This window comes from Panthera tigris, chromosome D3, assembly GCF_018350195.1.
Source record: "Panthera tigris isolate Pti1 chromosome D3, P.tigris_Pti1_mat1.1, whole genome shotgun sequence".
Lineage (NCBI taxonomy): Eukaryota > Metazoa > Chordata > Mammalia > Carnivora > Felidae > Panthera > Panthera tigris.
Window position 1 is genome coordinate 43,086,711 of NC_056671.1, and position 19,890 is coordinate 43,106,600.

Genomic DNA, 19,890 nt, shown 5'->3' on the forward strand with positions numbered 1-19,890 from the left:
TGTTCTACTTTTGTAGAAAATACTGTTGGTATTTTGATAGGGATTACATTGAATCTGTAGACTGTTTTGGTGTTATAAACATTTTAACGATATTAATTCTTCCAGTCTATGAGTATGGTATACCTTTACATTTGTGTTGTCTTCAACTTCTTTCATCAGTGTTTTATAGTTTTCAGTGTACAGGTCTTTAACCTCTTTAGTTAAATCCATTCCTAGCCTTTTCTTTTTTTTTAGCGTAATTATAAATGGGATTGTTTTCTTAATTTCTCTTCTACTTTATTATTAGTGGGTAGAACTACAACAAATTTCTGTATATTAATTTTGTAGCTTCTAACTTTAGTGAATTCATTCATCAGTTCTAATAGTTTTTGGTGGAGTCTTTAGGTTCTCTGTATACTGTATTATGTCTCTGCAAATAGTGGCAATTTTACTTCTTCCTTACCAATTTGGTTGCCCTTTATTTCTTGTCTGATTACTGCAATATAGCTACATTTTAGATGTTATATAGCTAAGGTCATAAATATTCAGTCGTTGTGAATTCATGAGGCAATCATCTTAATCACTCACCTACTTCCTTTTGAATGCCATGTAAGAAAGGAAAAACTGTAAAATTAGAATGACCCTTAAAAGGAAGTGAATTAATGAAATCCCCATTAGTGCTCCCATAAGAAGTGAATAAAATAATGCAGATTTGTAATATTAGTAACCTATTATATGAGTCATGTTTGTAAGATGCACAAAGAGATGAGTAACTCTTGATTTTAAGAAATGTATTGCCAGTAATTTGGGGGTAGGGTGGGAATTACACCAGTAAGCAAAAAACAAGATACAAAATGGTAAGGTAAGCATTCCATATAAAAATCTCCCCAAAAGTACACTGGATGTTTTAAGGAAGACAATATTTTGCCATTTATGGGGAAAAGCCTGAATGGAAAAGTAGCATTTTTGGTGACATTCAGTGAATGGATAGAACTATAGCAGGTAGAGAAGTTTTAGATGTAAAAATCCCCACAAAATTGGGAAAGCACAGGGCATATGTATTGGGGAAACAGGAAAGTGTGTGTGTGTAGATAAGCATAAGGAAATAATAGGAGATAAAGTTGGAAAGATAGAGTGGGATTGGATTTGGTAAGCATTGGGAGTGTGACTGTAGATAAGGAAGAAAAAAGTTACAGAACTACCCTGTTCTATACGTGGTAGCTACTAGCCACATATAGACACTGAGCACTTGAAATGTACCTGGTCCAAATAGAAATGTACTATAAGTTTAAAATATATAACAGACTTCTGAGACTTAGTACCAAAAAAAAAAAATGTAAACTCTGTCATTAAAAATTTTTTTATTGATATGTTGAAATAATTGTATTTTATATGCAGTAGATTAAATAAAATATATCATTTAAATAAATTTTATTTTTTATTAAAAAATTTGTTTATTGTTTATTTATTTTGGGAGAGAAAGTATGCACACGTGCTCACGCATGAGCGGGAAGGGGCTGAAAGAGAGGGAAAGAGAGAATCCCAGGCAGTAACCGTGAGATCATGATCTGAGTCGAAATAGAGTCCACCGCTTAACCAACTGAACCACACAGGCGCCCCTTCTTTTTATATTTTTTAACTTGGCTGCTAGAAGATTGAAAATTATATATGTGGCTCAGATTATATTTCTATTACAGAGGGCTTTTATAGATAGAAGGAATACAGCTGGTATTTGCTAGTACTTACTACGTGCCACATATTGTCTGGAACCTGTAATAAACTTAAGTTAATCCTCATAGAAAACTTTATGAAGTGATGTTATTATTATCCCTCTTTTTCATGTAAGGGTAAGGTGCAGACAGGTTGGGCAGCATACTCCGCTAGTATGTAGAAAGCCAGGATTCAAATGTAGGCGCCTCTGGCTTCAAAGCCAGTGGCTTTCCCAGCACACTATGGCATGTTGTCATTGGACCATTAAAGGTGGTTGAGTTGGGGAATGATATGATTGGAATGATGCCTCAGCAGACTTGTAATAAAGATAAGTAAGGAGAAGAAACTCCATTTATAGTTGTCTAGTTTTTTATTTTGTTAATGTTACTTTTTTGTGGAAGAACAATTCCTTTATTAAAGTGAAGTTTTAAATTGAGTTTTTTTGAAGTATCCTTTATATTAACCACTTCTCAAAATATTTGCCTTACCGCCTTTGTAGATTTGATAATGGGCTGCATTAAAAGTAAAGAGAACAAAAGTCCAACCATTAAATATAGAACTGAAAGCACTCCAGAGCCTGTCAGTGCAAGTGTCAGCCATTATGGAGCAGAACACACTGCAGTGGCCCCATCGTCTTCAACAAAGGGAGCATCTGTGAATTTTAACAGTCTTTCCATGACACCATTTGGAGGATCCTCAGGGGTGACACCTTTTGGAGGAGCATCTTCTTCATTCGCAGTGGTGCCAAGTTCATATCCTGCTGGTTTAACAGGTGAGATTTAAATGGACAGTTCTGTTGTCTGTTTGGGAATGTGACCTTAGGCAGTACATTCAAAGAAAGATAACTGCTTGTAAGAAAGGTAAGTTCCTGGGGGACTTAATAAGTTTATGTGAAAATTAAACTTCTAACGTAAAAATTAAAGTGTTATTGTATACATAGATATTGTTCTGGAAAATTTGGTGATTATCGACTGGTTACACCATTATTTCATTTTTCATTTTTCAAGTAATTATGAAGTGCCTGCTATGTGGCAGGTACTGGGGTTATAAAAATTAAAAACATGTACCCCTCCCTCAAGAATGTTATAAGTTTTCAGGTTTATAATGTACTATCCAGTATTAAAATATTATAGTAGTTACTTAATATTAAATGGTAATGTAGTGATGATGGTATTTTTTTTTTATCAGATACTGATTGATTTTAAAAAGAAAAGTCCTAAGGCTCAGAGTTAAATGATTTTTTTTTTCAGAGCCAGAGATAAGCAAGAGAGACAAGGTTTAATGTTCTGTTCCAGAACTCCATTTATTACTTTATGATTTACTTTCAGAGAACAGGAAGAAGTGACAGCTGACAACCTTTCATGGAGCCAGAAATGCTCTAAAAAATTAGTTAGAAACTTTAAAAAGATTTCTTTTGTGGAAGGTTTCCACATCAGGATACTTTTTCCCTTGAGTAACAAAACATAACTGGTTTTAAAAAGGTAGAGTGAGCTCTAGGATTCCTTGATATAACAGTAGTTTTTTAATGTCATCAAGGACTCGAGTCCTTGATCTCTTTCCAGTAGCCCTTAGAGTTTCTGCTTTAACCTTAGGCTTGGCAAAACAGCTGCTAGCATCAAATTGAGCAGCAACATGTGTCCTTACTTAACCATCAGAGGGGGCAAAAGTGGAATCTGTTTTATAAGCTTGGACTATAAATTTGTCCCTTCAGTCTGCTTACCTCTAAACCAATAATAGTGCCAGAGGAATGCCATAAGTGAATTCTATGAGACTGTTCGTTTTGAGGAGTTGTGGACATCAAAGGGTCAGTTATAGTTTAATTCCCAACTCCCTAGCTCTAAATACCTCAGTAACGGATCGCCATGATGGTGTTCTCAGTTATCATCAAAAGTTCAAGTTATTTTCAGAATTATATGTTTGGGAAAGACAGTAGTCCAGAATGGCTCAAGTAAATGTTGATCCTTAAGGACATAGTTTAGTTACCTAAGCACTTTACTTATGTCCATTTAATAAAGGTGAAAGCCCTTTAGCTGATCAAGGAAAGCAGTCTTGAGATATCATTTGATCTGAGTTTTGATTGATGAGAATGACCTAAATATGTGCAGAGCTGGAAAAAGAGCTTTCTGGGGAAGAGAGAACAACAGCAGAGTTTAGGAGGTACAGATGAACCTGGCAGTTTTGAGGACCAATGAGGACAACAGAGAGTAGAATTGATTACTGTAAGATTGAAGGGTTAGGATTACTCAGGACCTCAAAGACTCTGGTAAGAAGTTTGGATTTTATTCAAAAGCCAAGAAAAAGCAGTTGAAGAAATTTAAATAGAGGATTTGCATAATTGAATTTACTTTTTTTAAAAACCACTGTGGCAACTAACTGTGTGGAGAATGTATATAAGAAGTGGGTTAGGAGGCTACTTCTCTCAAGAGTCCTAGCAGAGATAACAAGGGTTTGGATGAAGGTGGCAGCAGTGGAAATGGAAAAGAAAGTAGATAAGAGGTATTTTAGAGGTAGAGCTAACAGTGCTAGTATAGGGACTTGGCTGACTACCTGATCAGATAGTGCTATTTGCTTAGGCATTCAAGTAGACATGTCAGATAGGCAGTTAATACATGACTGGAGCTCAGGGGAGAAGAGTAAATCAATCCATTCTATTCTTCTGTTTGCAGGTAATGGTTTAGTTGTGTAGTGTCCTGATCTGTTAAGCATTTGTGTACAGTGCTCTGTATGACAGTTATTTTTGGAATTTATAATTCATATCAGTCATATCACTTAATTTCTAAGAAAAACAAGCCATTTTTAACTTTTAAGTGTTCAGTATACTAACTAATCTTACTAAATCCCTAGCTGTTTGTTACTAGGAAGGATCAGTCTTACAGATGGAAATGTTCACCCATTGTTTATCAGAAATTGAGATGATCAGTGCCAGTAATTTGCAGTACTTGTTAATGCTTTTTCTGCCAAAGAATTAATTTGAACTTTGACTGTCTTTCCAAGTCAGAGACCTTGCTACTATGAGCCAGAGTTAAATTTGTTTCTGTAGGTGTATAGAATTTTAGAATTTGTAGCTTACAGTAGTTTCATGGGAAGTCTTAAGAGAGCATCTTTTTAACTAAGCTCTAGCTGCCCAAGTCTCCATTTAAAAATAGATTCTGGAGACTAGGAAGAAAATTATGCTTAGCTTTTTTGCTGACAATTTTTTTTCTCTATTTTACTTTATCCATATAATTACCTTGGTTGTTTTTTTGTTTTTGTCTTTGTTTTTGGCTCCGATAGGTGGTGTTACTATATTTGTGGCCTTATATGATTATGAAGCTAGAACTACAGAAGACCTTTCATTCAAGAAGGGTGAACGGTTTCAAATAATTAACAACACGTAAGTGTTGGGAATGTTTTGTGAGGGAGAAGTACTGACAGAAACCTAGTCTTCATGCCGAAACCACTTAACTGGTTGATTTCTGAATCATGAGAGTGGTGAGGCATGGGTCTCTGCCCACTGGGTTGGATGATGCATTTAGTTTCTTGAGACACATGGCATAATAACTACTGCTGTAGCCAGAAGTTATTACTTCTACAAATTGTGCTGCAATGTGTGTTTTGCCATGAACAGTAGAGATTAAAGAGTGAAGAATGAGGGAGTAGATGCAAGTAAGTACACTACTTAAAAAAAAAAGAAGTCTATAGAATTCTATGTTCCTGTTTAAGTATAAGATGATTTAAGGATCTTAATTCTTTCTCTTAAAAAGACAAAGGAAAAAGTTCAGGGAGGGAACCCCAGCATCCCGAACTGATCACATTAAGTTGCTTTTGTTCTTAGGTGATTCTTAGACATTCAGTGTCCCATTAAGAATTCAACGCTTGAATTGAAAATTCAATTCTTTGGGGGTGCCTGGGTTACACAGTTCATCTCCCCCCACCCTCCCCGACTTGCACGCACTCTCTCTCTCTCAAATAAAAAGAAAATAAAATTAAAAAAAAGAAAATTCAGTGCTTGTTATGGAAAATAAATCCCATAATTTCATTAGCAGGCATAACAACCAGCTCATAACTTATCAAACTATATATTATGGTCTCTTTACTTCCAGTCATATTTCCAAACTTTCTTGTTCCCATTTGTTATCTATTATTGTTCCAGAATATAAAATATGATCATGTCTCTCTACTTTAAAATCCTACAGTAGCTCCCAGTTGCTGTCAAGATAAAAGGAGTAACAATGATAGACATGAGTCATGGAGCTGCTTCCCCTTCTTCACTTAACTGCGCAGCCATAGTAAATTGCTTATAATTGTATGAATACACTGGGGTTTCTCACCTTTCTTTTTCTTTTTCTTTTTTTTAAGTTTATTTATTTTGAGGGAGGCAGGAGAGAGGTAGAGAGGGAGGGAGAGAGTGAATCCCACGCAGGCACCGTATTGTCAGCACAGAGCCCATGTGGGGTTCAGTCTCATGAACCGTGAGATCATGACCTGAGTGGGAATCAAGAGTCAGATGCTTAACCAACTGAGCCACCCAGGTGCCCCCTCACCTTTCCATGCCTTCACACGTAGTTTCTTTTTTCTGGAATGGGTCTTTCTGTCTCTCCAATTTTTTTTTTTTTCTTTTGTCTGGCCAACCCTGCTCATCCTTCAAAACATATATTCCTGTATCATTTCTCAAGGATGCCTTTCTTGACACTCTTCCTCTGCTATTGGCCCACACCCCATCTCCTGCTGGATTCAGTGTCTGCCTTACTGGTTGAGGTGGCACCATCTACAAACCTCAATCATAGCTGCCATCACTACTTTGGATTATAATGTATCATGTGCTTTTCATTCTTCTAGACCAGTGGTTCTCACCTTGGGGAAAAATTGTCCAGGGACATTTGGCAATATCTGGAGACATTTTTAGTTGTTATAGTCAGGGTCCCTCTACTATCTTCTAGTGGGTAGAGGCCAGGGGTATTGCTGAACATCCTACAATGCACAGAACAGCCCCAACAACAAAGAATTATCCAGCACAAAGAGTCAGTAGTGCCAAGGTTGAGAAATTCTTCTCAGGCTGAGTTTCTGGAGGGTACAGACTGTCTTTTTACTTCTGTTTCCAGCATACCTTCTCATAAAGTCTGTCACTTAAAGGGTATTCAGTAAATGTTTGAATGAATCATGAGTGGTTAGTACAAATGCAAACTTTGCAGTTTGTGTGTCTGAAAGTGCCTAATACATACGAGGAAACTACAAACTAAGCTTATGAGTTCGTCAGTACTTGAAATGCCAAAGGATTTTTCATCTCATTTTTTAGAGAACAAATTCTCCTCAGTCATTTATAAAATTTCAATTTAGATAAAATATTTTCATTACTTCTCTCTGGCAAAGCAAAACATGCATTTAATTTTTAGTGGCAGAACCCACTTATATCTTCCTCATTAGAGACTGATAATATTTGCTTTTCTGTTAATTTTGGAAAAGTCAAGTCTCATGTATTGCAAGCTAAATATAATTCTCATGTTCTGAATTGATTTTAGTGTTACTTAGATATTTATGGCTAACATTTTTGTAAATATACTTTATTCTCAGAGTTAAATTTTTTATTGTTCTTGCCTGTTGCCTACAGGAGTTCTAAGGCATCCTGATTTTTTTTCCCCTACAATGACTAAAAAGGAACATTTGATTTTATGTACTGTTGAAAGCATTTGACAGTAAAAAAGAACGAAATACTGATAACATGCTATAACATAGATGAACCTTGAAAAAAATTATGCTAAGTGAAAAAAGCCAGTCCAAAAGACCACGCCACATATTGTATAATTCCATTTATATGAAATGCCCATAAACGCATGTCCATAGGAACAGAAAGTGGATTTAGTGTTTGGCAGTGTGGGGGGAGGCTTGGGGAGGAGTAGGGAATGACTGTTAATGGGTACAGAGTTTCTTTGCTGGAGGGGTGGGGGGGTGACGAAATATTCTAAAATTGATTATGGTAATGGTTGCACAACTCTGAATATATTAAAACCCATGACATCTTAAAGGGGGAATTTTTGGTGTGTAAATTATATGTGAATAAAGCTTTTAAAAAAGAAAACATTGAGTTGAAACTGAGTAATTTGAAAGATTTACCTCCCAAATTGTTTTAGTCAGTATAGTTTATTGTTTTAGGTTGTAAGAATTGTGTAAAAAAAGGGATCTTATAACTAAAATTAAACTAACTTTTGTTTGGAGGAGAAAGACGCAGTTGTGCTTTTGCTTTTAGCCTTATTCGTTTAATTCATGTAACCTATTTTTGAGTATTCTTCTTTTGAGTTTAATTCTTGATCAAATGAATGCATTAAAAAATGGAAGTAATACCTCTTTCCTACATATATACAAGGCAACACTGTAATAAATTGTGTCCTGAGCAGTTGTCTACCTTGGGTAATTGTTGTTTTATGTATTACAGGGAAGGAGACTGGTGGGAAGCACGATCAATTGCTACAGGAAAGAACGGCTATATCCCTAGCAATTATGTAGCCCCTGCAGATTCCATTCAGGCAGAAGAGTATGGCCCTACTTCATATTTTATTAATTACTTTGATTTTAGAAAATGTTTTAGTGCACATTCTACTTAGCCACAATTTTACACACATACAATTACATACCAGCCTTAATACAGCTAATACATCATATTAATAGGAGATGTTACTTGAAAATTAATAATTAATGCCATAGTATTTGCTTACAGTAGGATCATAAATAATCTGCATTAATCATACTATAATGCCTAGTCTGTATCCTTTATATTTTCTCTTTAAAAACATCATATTAACTCTTTATATTCTGCAAACTCTCTCACTTCAAAATTTACCCTCAGTTGATAGTGTTGTATCAGTGTTAATTTCTTGACTTATGTGCTTGGTCTGTGATTATGTAGGAGAATATCCTTGAGAAGTACACACTGAAGTATTTAGGATAATGATTCAGAATGTTTGCAACTTACTCTAAATTGGTTCAGAAAAAGTACACAGAGTAAGAGAATATGACAAAGTAAAATTTTAACATTTAGGAAATCTGGGTAAGGAGTATATGAGTGTTGTATGTGCTATTCTCACAACTTTTAAAAAATTAAAATTCACCTTCAGTGACGTAATATTTTTAGATCAAACCAAGAATGTCTGGGATTTGTAATAATACTACTTTGTTTTCGTAACACAACACGTAACACAGTGCCTTGCACAGAGTAGGTGCTCTATCAGTGTTTGTTTTTATTGCTTTTACAATATGTAATCTGTCTCTGTAACTCTGTTCTGCTTGACACTTGTTACTTCTTGTTTTATTCTGTGAGCTTCTCCACAGCAGAGACTTATTTTTATTCACAAATCTGTATTAAATCAAACCCACGCTAATTTAGAGTTGCTAGTAATTTGGATATAGTTTACTTGCATTTTACTGAATACAGATGATCACACTGTTACCAGGGAGCCACTTCTGTTCTTCCTACTGCACTCTTCGTATTTCCATCTGTCAGGGACCTAGAGGTTCTCTCTGTCATTATTGTCTTTACTTCTCTGATCCTGTGACTTCCGGGTGAAGTTTAAGAGACTGGTTGAATAGTCAGTACCTGGAAATACTAGGACAGTATGTTCTGACAGTAGTATTTGTAATACTTCTATTTAGAAAAGATCTTTTATTGTGTTTGCTGTGTTTTTAAGCTGTCTTCTGAAGCTCTTTGTTGTCACCCCTCCCCTCCACTCGAATCTTACTGATACTTATGTAAATCTTTCCAACCCTTACACATTTCTAACTTAAAACACTGTTTTTTCCCAGGTGGTATTTTGGCAAAATGGGGAGAAAAGATGCTGAAAGATTACTTCTGAATCCTGGGAATCAACGAGGTATTTTCTTAGTACGAGAGAGTGAAACTACTAAAGGTAATTATAATGTAATGTAAGTATAAAAGTTTTCTTGGACCGTATTTTGAGAAAGATACAGAAAAAGTATTTGTTTCCCTCCTTAGGTGCTTATTCTCTCTCTATTCGTGATTGGGATGAGGTAAGAGGTGACAATGTGAAACACTACAAAATTAGGAAACTTGACAACGGTGGATACTATATCACAACCAGAGCACAATTTGATACCCTGCAGAAGTTGGTAAAACACTACACAGGTATGTGACGATTTCACACGTGAAAACTATTTTTAAATGTTGTATATTATGAGGACAGAATCTCTGTTTTCATTTCTTGTAAGGTTTAGCTCAGTACTTTACACACAGAGTGTGTTCTATAGATGTTGTTGTATTGTAGTTTTAAAATGAAGAACAGGTAATACTTATTACCTGAATTAGGTTCTTAGATATGGTAAAATTCGACTACCATTATTCGAATCCTTGTATCTAACTGGAGTAATATTTACATTGGGGTTTCGTTTCATAACAGCTAAAAACCAAGATAGATTGTGACAATAAATAAAAAAGCATAAAAGCAAAAAATTTTTAAGGAACATTTATTAAGTAGGTAAAACTAAATACTTAAAAAGCCATATCAGATGTCTTTTCAGGTTACATTCCTCTGTATGGGCTGGACCACATAAAACTTCCTAAAATATAAATCCAGTGAAATTTAATTCTGCAGATGCATTTTTCTTTTCCTGGAAAACTAACCTATAGCAACTATAGACATTCTTTTGGTTTTTCAAGGACCTTTGAAAGATATTCGGTATCAGATTCTTCTGTCTCAAAATTTTGCATTGCTGATTTAATACATGAATGCATCTGAAAGTTTTTAAATTCTTAATACTAGAGGTAAGGGAGTTCCCATGGCAATCTCTTCTTCAGTGACAGCTAGCTACAAACAGCCTACCAAGTCAACCACCAATCTTGACATTGAAGAAACATGTTAGCGAGCAGTTGTAATTGCACTGGTTAGTATGTGGATTTTTGTGGTTACTTATTGAAAATGGGAGGCAACGTGTCTTATATTCAACAAAAGATTGGATAAGCAAGATTCACAAGTCAAGCCATTGTGAATTTGGGATTCCCTGTTTAACAGTTAATGGTAGCATTCTCCTTAGGACGAAGTTAAGCACAGTGGTCAAAAACATAACTTTGGAGGTAACCAGAACTAGGGTTTGAATCCCATCTCCATCACTTACTAACTGGGTGACGTTAAGAAAGTCACTTAAGCTTTTCAAGACTTACTTATATGAGATATTTATAAAGTTCTGAATTAGTACAATAGCTGAGACACAATAAGTATTCAATAAATTATAACCTTAAAAAGGTATTTAACAAAAAATGTTTTGCTTTTTGTATGTTTTGTTTCTTATATACGTACAGCTCCCTTTTCTGTGTCTGTGGTTTTAGCATAAAACTGATAAAACATTATGTTTTTGTTTTCTTTAATTTAAACTTTTAAAAACATTGATATACTATATATACCTTAATTTTTGTAATTAATTCATTTTACAGTGTAGTTTATTCATTTATCTAGAACATGCTGATGGTTTATGCCATAAGTTAACAACCGTGTGTCCAACTGTGAAACCCCAGACTCAAGGTCTAGCAAAAGATGCTTGGGAAATCCCTCGAGAATCTTTGCGACTAGAGGTTAAATTAGGACAAGGATGTTTTGGTGAAGTATGGATGGGTAAGAAATCTGAACTTCTGGTTTTTTTGTCATTTGTTTAGCAGTAGATTAAAGCACCACAACTTATGATAAGATATACTAAAATATTTAAGGTAACTGCTCAGTGCTGCTCACTGAGGTTTGACTTAAAATCTCTTAATAAATAGATTAAAATAGTAAAATATGTCGTTTCTCTAGGAACATGGAATGGAACCACAAAAGTAGCAATCAAAACACTAAAACCAGGTACAATGATGCCAGAAGCTTTTCTTCAAGAAGCTCAGATAATGAAAAAGTTAAGACATGATAAACTAGTTCCTCTATATGCTGTTGTTTCTGAAGAGCCCATTTACATTGTCACTGAATTCATGTCAAAAGGTATGTATATATTAGTTTATTTTTAGAGTATTCAGGTTGATAAATTTTTTAAAAAACAAGTCTTCATTTCTATTTTTATGCATACAAATTTTTTTAATGTGTCGTGTTCTCTAAGATTTTTATGTAGACATTTGAAAAGAGAAAATCTAACATTTTGTTTAATGGAGTAGTGATTAGTTCCAGTTATTCCAAAGGAGAGTACAAAGTTTAAGAGGAAAATCAGGCCAGCCCAATTTATGTTGAAAGTAAGTAGTCTTTCATTCCATTTGGCTAAAGGAAATGGGATAGCTAGGAAAGGGAAAAAAAATATTTCTATCAATTAAAATAATGCAGTTAGATATTTATATCTTTAGTCCTAAAGCAAAGAAATCAGGTGAAATTAAGGAAATTAATTTTATCTTATTTTAGTGTAAACACAGTCTCTGTATTCAGGATTCCTAGAAACTTTTCCCCACTATTGTTCGCTAACATTTCTCCATTCTCCCAAACTCTAGACCCAAAGGTGGGATCTTTAGTAACAGGGTTGTTTGGGGCCAAGATAAAGAGAAGGGACAGATGATGCTTTAAAAGAGGAACCAGTAAGTACTAAATATGTTGCCGGTCCCACTTTTACCCTCTTGAATTTTATCTTTTTTTTTTTTTTTTCTTCCTCTTAATGAGTCACTCATCCATAATTAAAGCTACTGGTTATGTCATCTCTCTTCAGTAGTCCATCTTGGCCAACAATGTAGTTCCATCTAGTGGTGACAGGGCCAACTACAAGCTGCATATTTGCTGTAGGAAATCTACCCCCCACCTCCCAAAGGAATAGCAAGACCAAAAATTAAGAACTGATGTAACCTACTAATTGATAGCCAAAACTTACCTAATACCCTGAAGGCACATGGCACTTTTTGGAAAGAATCTCTACTGCAAACAACTGCCAAATAACCCCTTTCAGAGTGCATTGGATGCATTGTATAAGGAAGAGAGAAAAGGGACAAGGAGGAAGTTTAAATCAAGATATTGATAGCATAAGAATGTAATGGAGGTAAAGCTAATGGTCCATTTAGCTTTGCATATTGATTTCAAGAATTATTTGGGGCGCCTGGGTGGCTCAGTTAGTTGAGCGCCTGACTTTGGTTCAGGTCACAATCTCACGGCTCTGTGGTTCGTGCCCTGCGTTGGGCTCTCTGCTGACAGCTCAGAGCCTGGATCTTGCTTTGGATTCTGTGTCTCCCTCTCTCTCTGCTCCTCCCCCACTCATGCTCTGTCTGTCTGTGTCTCTCAAAAATAAATAAACATTAAAAAAAGAAAATTAAGAAAAAAATTATTTAACTGGGGGGACACGATAGACTTCTATGTTGTCAGATTGCTAGGTTAGGATTATTTCTAGATGGGAGATTTAGAATGCAAGATCACAGATGACCCTTCCGGTTTTAAAACTCTATAATTCCCCATCTTGTTTCAGGTACTTAGCAATTGACCCTCTGTAATCCATTCAAACTCATTGCCTCATGTACTCCCACATAAACCCACTTTCCTGGTTAGAGAGGTCTTCTTACTGCTTTTGTTTTGCATGATTCTGTTCAAATTCCTTCATCTGGAATTTGGTTTCCTTGTCTCTCAACCAGTCCATCAATCATTCTTCCTTCAGATTATCTTAGGTCAAGTGTTAGAAGCCTTCCATTAATACCCATATGTGTCATGATCATTATATCCTATGAAATGTTTGTAATCAGACTACTCTATAAACATTAACAACCAAAATGTATTGAATACTTCAAATATACAGGGCACTCTGCTAGTCATTATAAGGTATCAAAGAAATAAAGCCACCCAAATAACTTATATTGAATTTAGAGAGCAAAGATCCAACCTTCTGAAAAGTTAATTTTCAGTATAAAAGTAAATAATAGCTCACTGTAAACAAACAAGCTCCAGGCCAAAGCATAATGAATTTCCACGTGTTTAACATATTCAGTAAGTGTAGAAATGAAGAAGAGATCACATAGACTGGAATAAACTGAGAATTATTAGTAGAAAAGACAAGTCTTAAATTGCCCTTCAAAATTATGAAGGCTGTGGATGGGTAAAGAGAAAGGTATGGGTATCTTTGCAGAGCTAAGAGGATAGGAGGTAATGGAGACAAAACCATAGGAAGTGGAAAGTACAGAAGGCAGCTAGTTGGAAATAAGGATGGATGGAGAGGTATGTGAGACAAACTTAAGGACTCCTTTGAATTGATTTCACGATTACTTAGTGAGTACCTCCTCTGCTAAAATCTTGAATGAGTTTCAAAGGATCCATCAACTTCCCCTGAAGTTATGTGAAGTTATGTTTATATATGTATGTATGTTTTCGTAGGAAGAGAGTCCATCATTTTTGTCAGTTTCAAAGCAACCCATGGACATAAAAAGGGTTAAGGACCACTGATAAGACCCAAAACGTTCTGTGTTGTCAGAGAAAAGGAATTGACCAAATGATACCAATTGCAGTTCATTTCTATGCACTGCATTTTTGCATGATTTTAACAATTATCTATTATTATGCTGAATAATGTTCTACTTAATGTATTGATCATGGTACCTTATTGAGATTCTTTATTCTGAAACAACTGTGTCTTCTGTTTCTTTCTGTATACGTTGTTATGTGGAGTATTTATATGATGTCAGTTTATCTTTTTATTTTAATGTTTATTTTTGAGAGACAGTGCGAGTGGGGGAGGGGCAGAGAGAGAGAGGGAGACACAGAATCTGAAGCAGGCTCCAGGTTCTGAGCTGTCAGCACAGAGCCCAATGCAGGGCTCGAACTCACGAACCGTGAGATCATGACCTGAGCCAAAGTCAGATGTTTAACCGACTGAGCCACCCAGGCACCCCTGATGTCAGTTTATCCTACAGGTTAAGGAAAGAAGTGTCCCTTCCTCTGTTTAAGGACAATTTCTTTACCTGTGTTTTTGATCCTTCTTACATCTAAAAAGAAAACCCTCTCTTGGTGTCAACATCTGCTTTTCACCTACCGGTCTACTTTTTGCTTCCCTTCACAGCCAAGATTTTTTTAAAGAATACTCTGTCTTCACTTTGTAACCAGCCATGCACTCTTTTTAAAAACTATTTAAGTTTATTTAATGTCAACACTTTTCATAGACTTTTTTAAAAAATTGTGGATATTTCAGACATACAGAGAATACCATAACAACCATGTCCCTACCATCCAAATATAACTAATGTTTACACTTTGCCATATTTGCTTCAGATCTTTCTACTAAGGAAACAAAACATTACAGATCTAATTGCATCTTTGTTTTTACTCCTCCTTGAGCCTGTTCATGTCTGAGCCCTTCCTCCAGGCTCCTTTGGGCCTGTTTCCCTTGCAGAGGTAACCTCAGTTTTGAAGTTGGTGCTTAGCTTTTCCATCTGTGTCTTTCATATTGATATATATTCATTGATATATATTGACCTATTAGCATTTGTATGTTTTTAACTTATGTAAATATTACTAGCTTCATTTTCATTCATTGTTAATGCTCTTGAGATTTACTTATTCATATGGATAAGAGAAGATCTAACTTGTGTACTTGTAACTGTTGAATGAGATTCTGTACAAGTATACCTTTGTTTATTCATTCCTTTCCCAGTGAACATTTAGGTTGGCTTCTAGTTTGTCACTGTGACAAACAGTGCTGCGGTGAATGTCCTTGTCTCTTCTTGCCCATATGTAAGAGTCTGTAGTGTGTTGGATGGCAGCAACATTAGCATCAGGAAACTCAGAGATGCACATTCTGGGGATGGGGCCCAACAACCTCACTTTCCCACCCCCCTGTGTAATAATAATCCATTCGATGCCATTGATCCCATTAACCACATCTCTCTGGAAAATTTCCCCTTCTCTGTATTCCCACTGTCATTGCTAGATTTTAACATAATAGTCTCGCTTTCCTAGACTATCACAGGAACTTTTAAACTTAATCTTTTTGTGCAGTTTTGGCCGAATTTCATTTTTCATATTATAATTGGAGTGATTTACTTTTTTTTGTTTGTTTGTTTTTTGTTTTTTGAGAGTACCAGAGTGTGTGAGCAGCGGAGAGGGGCAGAGGGAGAAAGAGAATTTTAAGCAGGCTCCCACTCTAGCTCCAGGACAGATGAATGTATGTTCAGGACTTTAATCCAGAGCAGTCCCTCTCTTAGTCTTTCTTGTCTTTCATGACATTATTATTTTTGAAGAGAACAGTGTAGTTGTTTTAAAAATGTACCTTAATTTTGGTTCATCTGGTTTTTTGTTTTTTTGTGTGTTTTTTTGTTTTTTTGTTTTTTTTTAAATTCAGGTACATGGTAGGTTTTTAACCAGTAATACAGGAATAACAACCAGACTTTTGTAGCCTTTCTGTCGGCTGTTATTCATAGTACTTTGCTGTTTTGTGGTATTTTCTGCTAAAAGTGAGAGAAGTTCATTAGACAAGCAATTCTATATCAAGTCAGTCACCTAGGTCTGGTTTTAAGTACCCCAGGATATTCCTAGTTGTCTGTGTTCTTGATTCAGATTGACTTAAAAATATACAGGTATCTAATACTGCTTATTGGCTCAAAATTGGGATTTGTTGATCTTGATCAAAACAAGGAAGGAATGCCTACAATCTAGTGAGATGATTAAATTTTCCATGTTTTCCAAGATGTTTTTAAAATTTCAGTTTAGGGACCTCTTCTAGAATATTAAAGATAATTATTCAGAAATTCCAAAGCTGCAAAAAATATTAGAGAATGAAAAGCTTAAGTTTTATATTGTGATGTGGTGATTTGGAGGTAGGGGAATGTTTGTTACAGTCCTAATTTAAAATTTATTTTCCATAACATTTTTCTGTTTCTTACAGGGAGCTTATTAGATTTCCTGAAGGAAGGAGATGGAAAATATTTGAAGCTCCCACAACTGGTTGATATGGCTGCTCAGGTATTTATCTGTACATGTATCAATTTGAATTGAAAGTGTACATAAAAATATAATCTTAGTAGAAGACTGTTGTTTGTATAATGAAATCATGGAATTTTAGAGTTGAAAGGAACATTAGGGATAATCCAATCTGATTTATGTTACAGATGGTGTCTGAAGACCTGTGGTATCTAACATTCATATAACGTACTAATATTAGAAATAAGCATGTAATTCTCAGTACTTAGTGCTGTCCTGTATCTTACAGCCTTTCAGAAACATATGCATTTACAAATATGAAATCTAGATGTATTTGTATTTAGCAGATAAATTTTAAGATAATGAGTGATTGCTATTCCAAAGAAAATATTGGAAATCTAAACGATGTGCTGAACTTTTTATATAAATATAATCCAAAACAAGAATGAAGATGGCAGTATATACTTTAAAATGGGATAGTTTTACTCTTCTGAATTTTTGTGTTTGTTTTTAAATTTTATTACCATGTATATTTTAAAAAGTTTTGTTTCTATTTAACTGAAGTTAACCCTATGTTACATTAGTTTTAAGTATATAGCATAGTAATAGAAGTCTGTACCTTATACTGTGTTCACCACAAGGGTAGCTACCATTTGTCACCTTAGGATGCTATTACAACAGCATTGACTATATTCCATATGCTGTGCTTTTTATTCCCATGAATCTTTGTTTTTTAAATATGAGTGAAAACTATTAGAAGTTTCTATTCAGGGGTTCCTGGGTGGCTCAGTCAGTTAAGCGTGACTCTTGATTTCAGCTCGGGTCTTGATTCACGGTTCGTGAGTTCGAGCCCTGCATTGGGCTCTGCACTGACAGTACAGAGAGCCTGCTTGGTATTCTCTCACCACCCCGCCCCTCCCCTGCTCTCTTTCTCTCTCCCTCTCAAAAATGAATAGACATTAAAAAAAAATGGTGGGAAAAAAAGTTTTTATTCAGCTATGTGGTGAGGGTTCTAGTTGACATGTTGGTTATAAGACCCCTTTCTCGGTGAGCATCCAGATGTCCACAGTATCTGACAGTTTAGAGAAACTATACAAAGAAATTGTCCGTGTGTGGCGTTAGCATATGCTAAGTCTAGTCCATGGTCCTGTGTTCAAGGTTCTTAGATACGGTAGTAGGGGTCAGCAAACCCTTTTTGTAAAGGGCCAGATGAATGTTTTAGGTTTTGTGGGCCACACACATCTGCAGTTTATTCTCCTGCTCTCCCTTTTCTGACTCCCCCTCTATGTCCCCTTTATATCATACATCTTTTTCTTTTCCTTTTCAAGATTGCTGATGGTATGGCATATATTGAAAGAATGAATTATATTCATCGAGATCTTCGGGCTGCTAATATTCTTGTGGGAGAAAATCTTGTGTGCAAAATAGCAGATTTTGGTTTAGCAAGGTTAATTGAAGACAATGAATATACAGCAAGACAAGGTAAAATTACTTTTTAATAAACCCTTGTAACCTAATGTTCATTGGATTTTCTTACCATTCTTTGGAATATTCAGGGTTTTGTAGAATAAGAATAGCTCTAGGTCTGCTCAGAAGAGTCAAAGAAACATTGATTTTATTCATAAAATTCTATACATGATGCCATGACTTTCTGATGTTGTTTCCCTCAAGAAAGAACTTGACTTGGTGTTCTTTACATTATAAATATAGCGAGCAGCACACTCCTTTTTTTACTACTTTTGTCATGTCAACAAATAAGAAACAGTTTAAAATTCCTTTTTTGACAAGCTTCCAGAAGCATCCAGATTTTACTACACTAAGGATCAGAAGAGGTGTTTTTGAAGTTAATAAATTGAGAAATGGCGTACAGTTTTGTAAAGGCCTTGGAAACCATTTCTACACTAAATTTACAGTAATTATTATCTATAATGTGATAAATAAAAACGTTTGGAAGGTTAACACTGTACAGAGGGAAGAGAACTTGTAGAAATTAATATAAGGTTGATTCTTCTGTTTTGTGTCTGTCTTTCTAAACTTTCACTAAGTACACACTTAGTGAACATACAGTAGATGCATATGGAAAGAGTGTGTGTTTTTGAATCCCAATTCCGTCTCTTATTACCCAGAGATTTCAACCAAGTTTCTAACCTTTTTGACTATGTCTCAGTCTCCTTACATATAAAGACCAGACGGTAATACCTGCTCTGTAAGATTGTTGTGAAACTTCAGTGAAAGAAAGTATTGTGCCTGACATTACATAACATAGTAGATGCTCAGTAAATGAGAGTTCATATTTTAATAGGCTAAGTAGACATATATAAATAACTATAAAGCAAATTGTTATGTAATTAATGCCAAGAGAATATATGGAAAGTAGTGTGGGAAAAGAAAAAAAGCTTCTATACCTTTGTGCAGTTCCCTCCAGCTAGAATACCTTCCTATTTTTCTATAATCCTTACCTATAAAAATTCTAACCATTCTTTAAAATTTAACCTAGCTGCTACTTTTTAAATGAAACTTTTTATGACTGCTAGTGAAAATTAATCTTCTGTTTTTTCTGAATATCTAAAGAACTATTTTATATTTTACAACATTGAGTATATACATAGGTATGTAAGATACCTGTAATCTTATTTCCACACTAAGTGTCTAAGATTCACAAAGGCTGTGTTTTTATGTCTCCCATAATGATTAGCAAATGTCTTGTGCATAAAAAGCATATTCTAAATATATGAATAAATTAATACAGGGTTTTAAAATTAGAGCCCAACAGAATATGCCTTCATCAACAGTCAGCTACAGCTACTAGGTGCTAGATGTGCTAAAAAGTTATAGATCCTATAATTATGTTTTTAGTTGCTTGTAAGAGTTTCCACCTCTATTTTCTTGAACATTCAATCCCTACCAACATTTCTCTTTTTTATGTTACTGATTTATCAGGAGGAAATGTGATTTATTTTAATATAAATTTTATAAGAATTTTTCCCACATATCTTGTACTTTTGAAGAATTTGACGCTGATGACACATACAATAAAGATATTGACAGAACATCAACCCTGCTTATGCTCTATTTACACAAGAAGATTTTTAGAAACAATTTACTTAAGCAAGATTGTCAATGTTGTTTTAGGTGCAAAGTTTCCGATCAAATGGACAGCTCCTGAGGCTGCACTGTATGGTCGATTTACTATAAAGTCTGATGTATGGTCATTTGGAATTCTGCAGACAGAACTGGTAACAAAAGGCAGAGTGCCATATCCAGGTAAGCTGGCATTTCATTTAGCTCTTGGTTATGCCAACATACTTAACTGGAGTTTATTAGCAAAAAAATTGTAAGGGGAAGAAAGGCATTTGTTTCTTCTCTC

At 35.1% G+C, this 19,890-nt stretch overlaps 1 protein-coding gene across 2 annotated transcripts in view; it reads left to right on the top strand.

Annotated features, from left to right (window-relative positions):
• YES1 (YES proto-oncogene 1, Src family tyrosine kinase) overlaps positions 1 to 19,890 on the top strand; it is an 86,855-nt gene that overhangs the window by 62,939 nt on the left and 4,026 nt on the right. For both annotated transcript variants that reach the window (XM_007075938.3, XM_042962299.1), the window contains exons 2-11: positions 2,189 to 2,461; positions 4,963 to 5,062; positions 8,099 to 8,197; positions 9,463 to 9,566; positions 9,653 to 9,802; positions 11,127 to 11,282; positions 11,460 to 11,639; positions 16,489 to 16,565; positions 17,852 to 18,005; positions 19,656 to 19,787. In XM_007075938.3, the coding sequence (XP_007076000.1) occupies positions 2,197 to 2,461; positions 4,963 to 5,062; positions 8,099 to 8,197; positions 9,463 to 9,566; positions 9,653 to 9,802; positions 11,127 to 11,282; positions 11,460 to 11,639; positions 16,489 to 16,565; positions 17,852 to 18,005; positions 19,656 to 19,787 (1,417 nt within the window). In that variant the 5' untranslated portion in view covers positions 2,189 to 2,196. The remainder of the gene's footprint in view (positions 1 to 2,188; positions 2,462 to 4,962; positions 5,063 to 8,098; positions 8,198 to 9,462; positions 9,567 to 9,652; positions 9,803 to 11,126; positions 11,283 to 11,459; positions 11,640 to 16,488; positions 16,566 to 17,851; positions 18,006 to 19,655; positions 19,788 to 19,890) is intronic.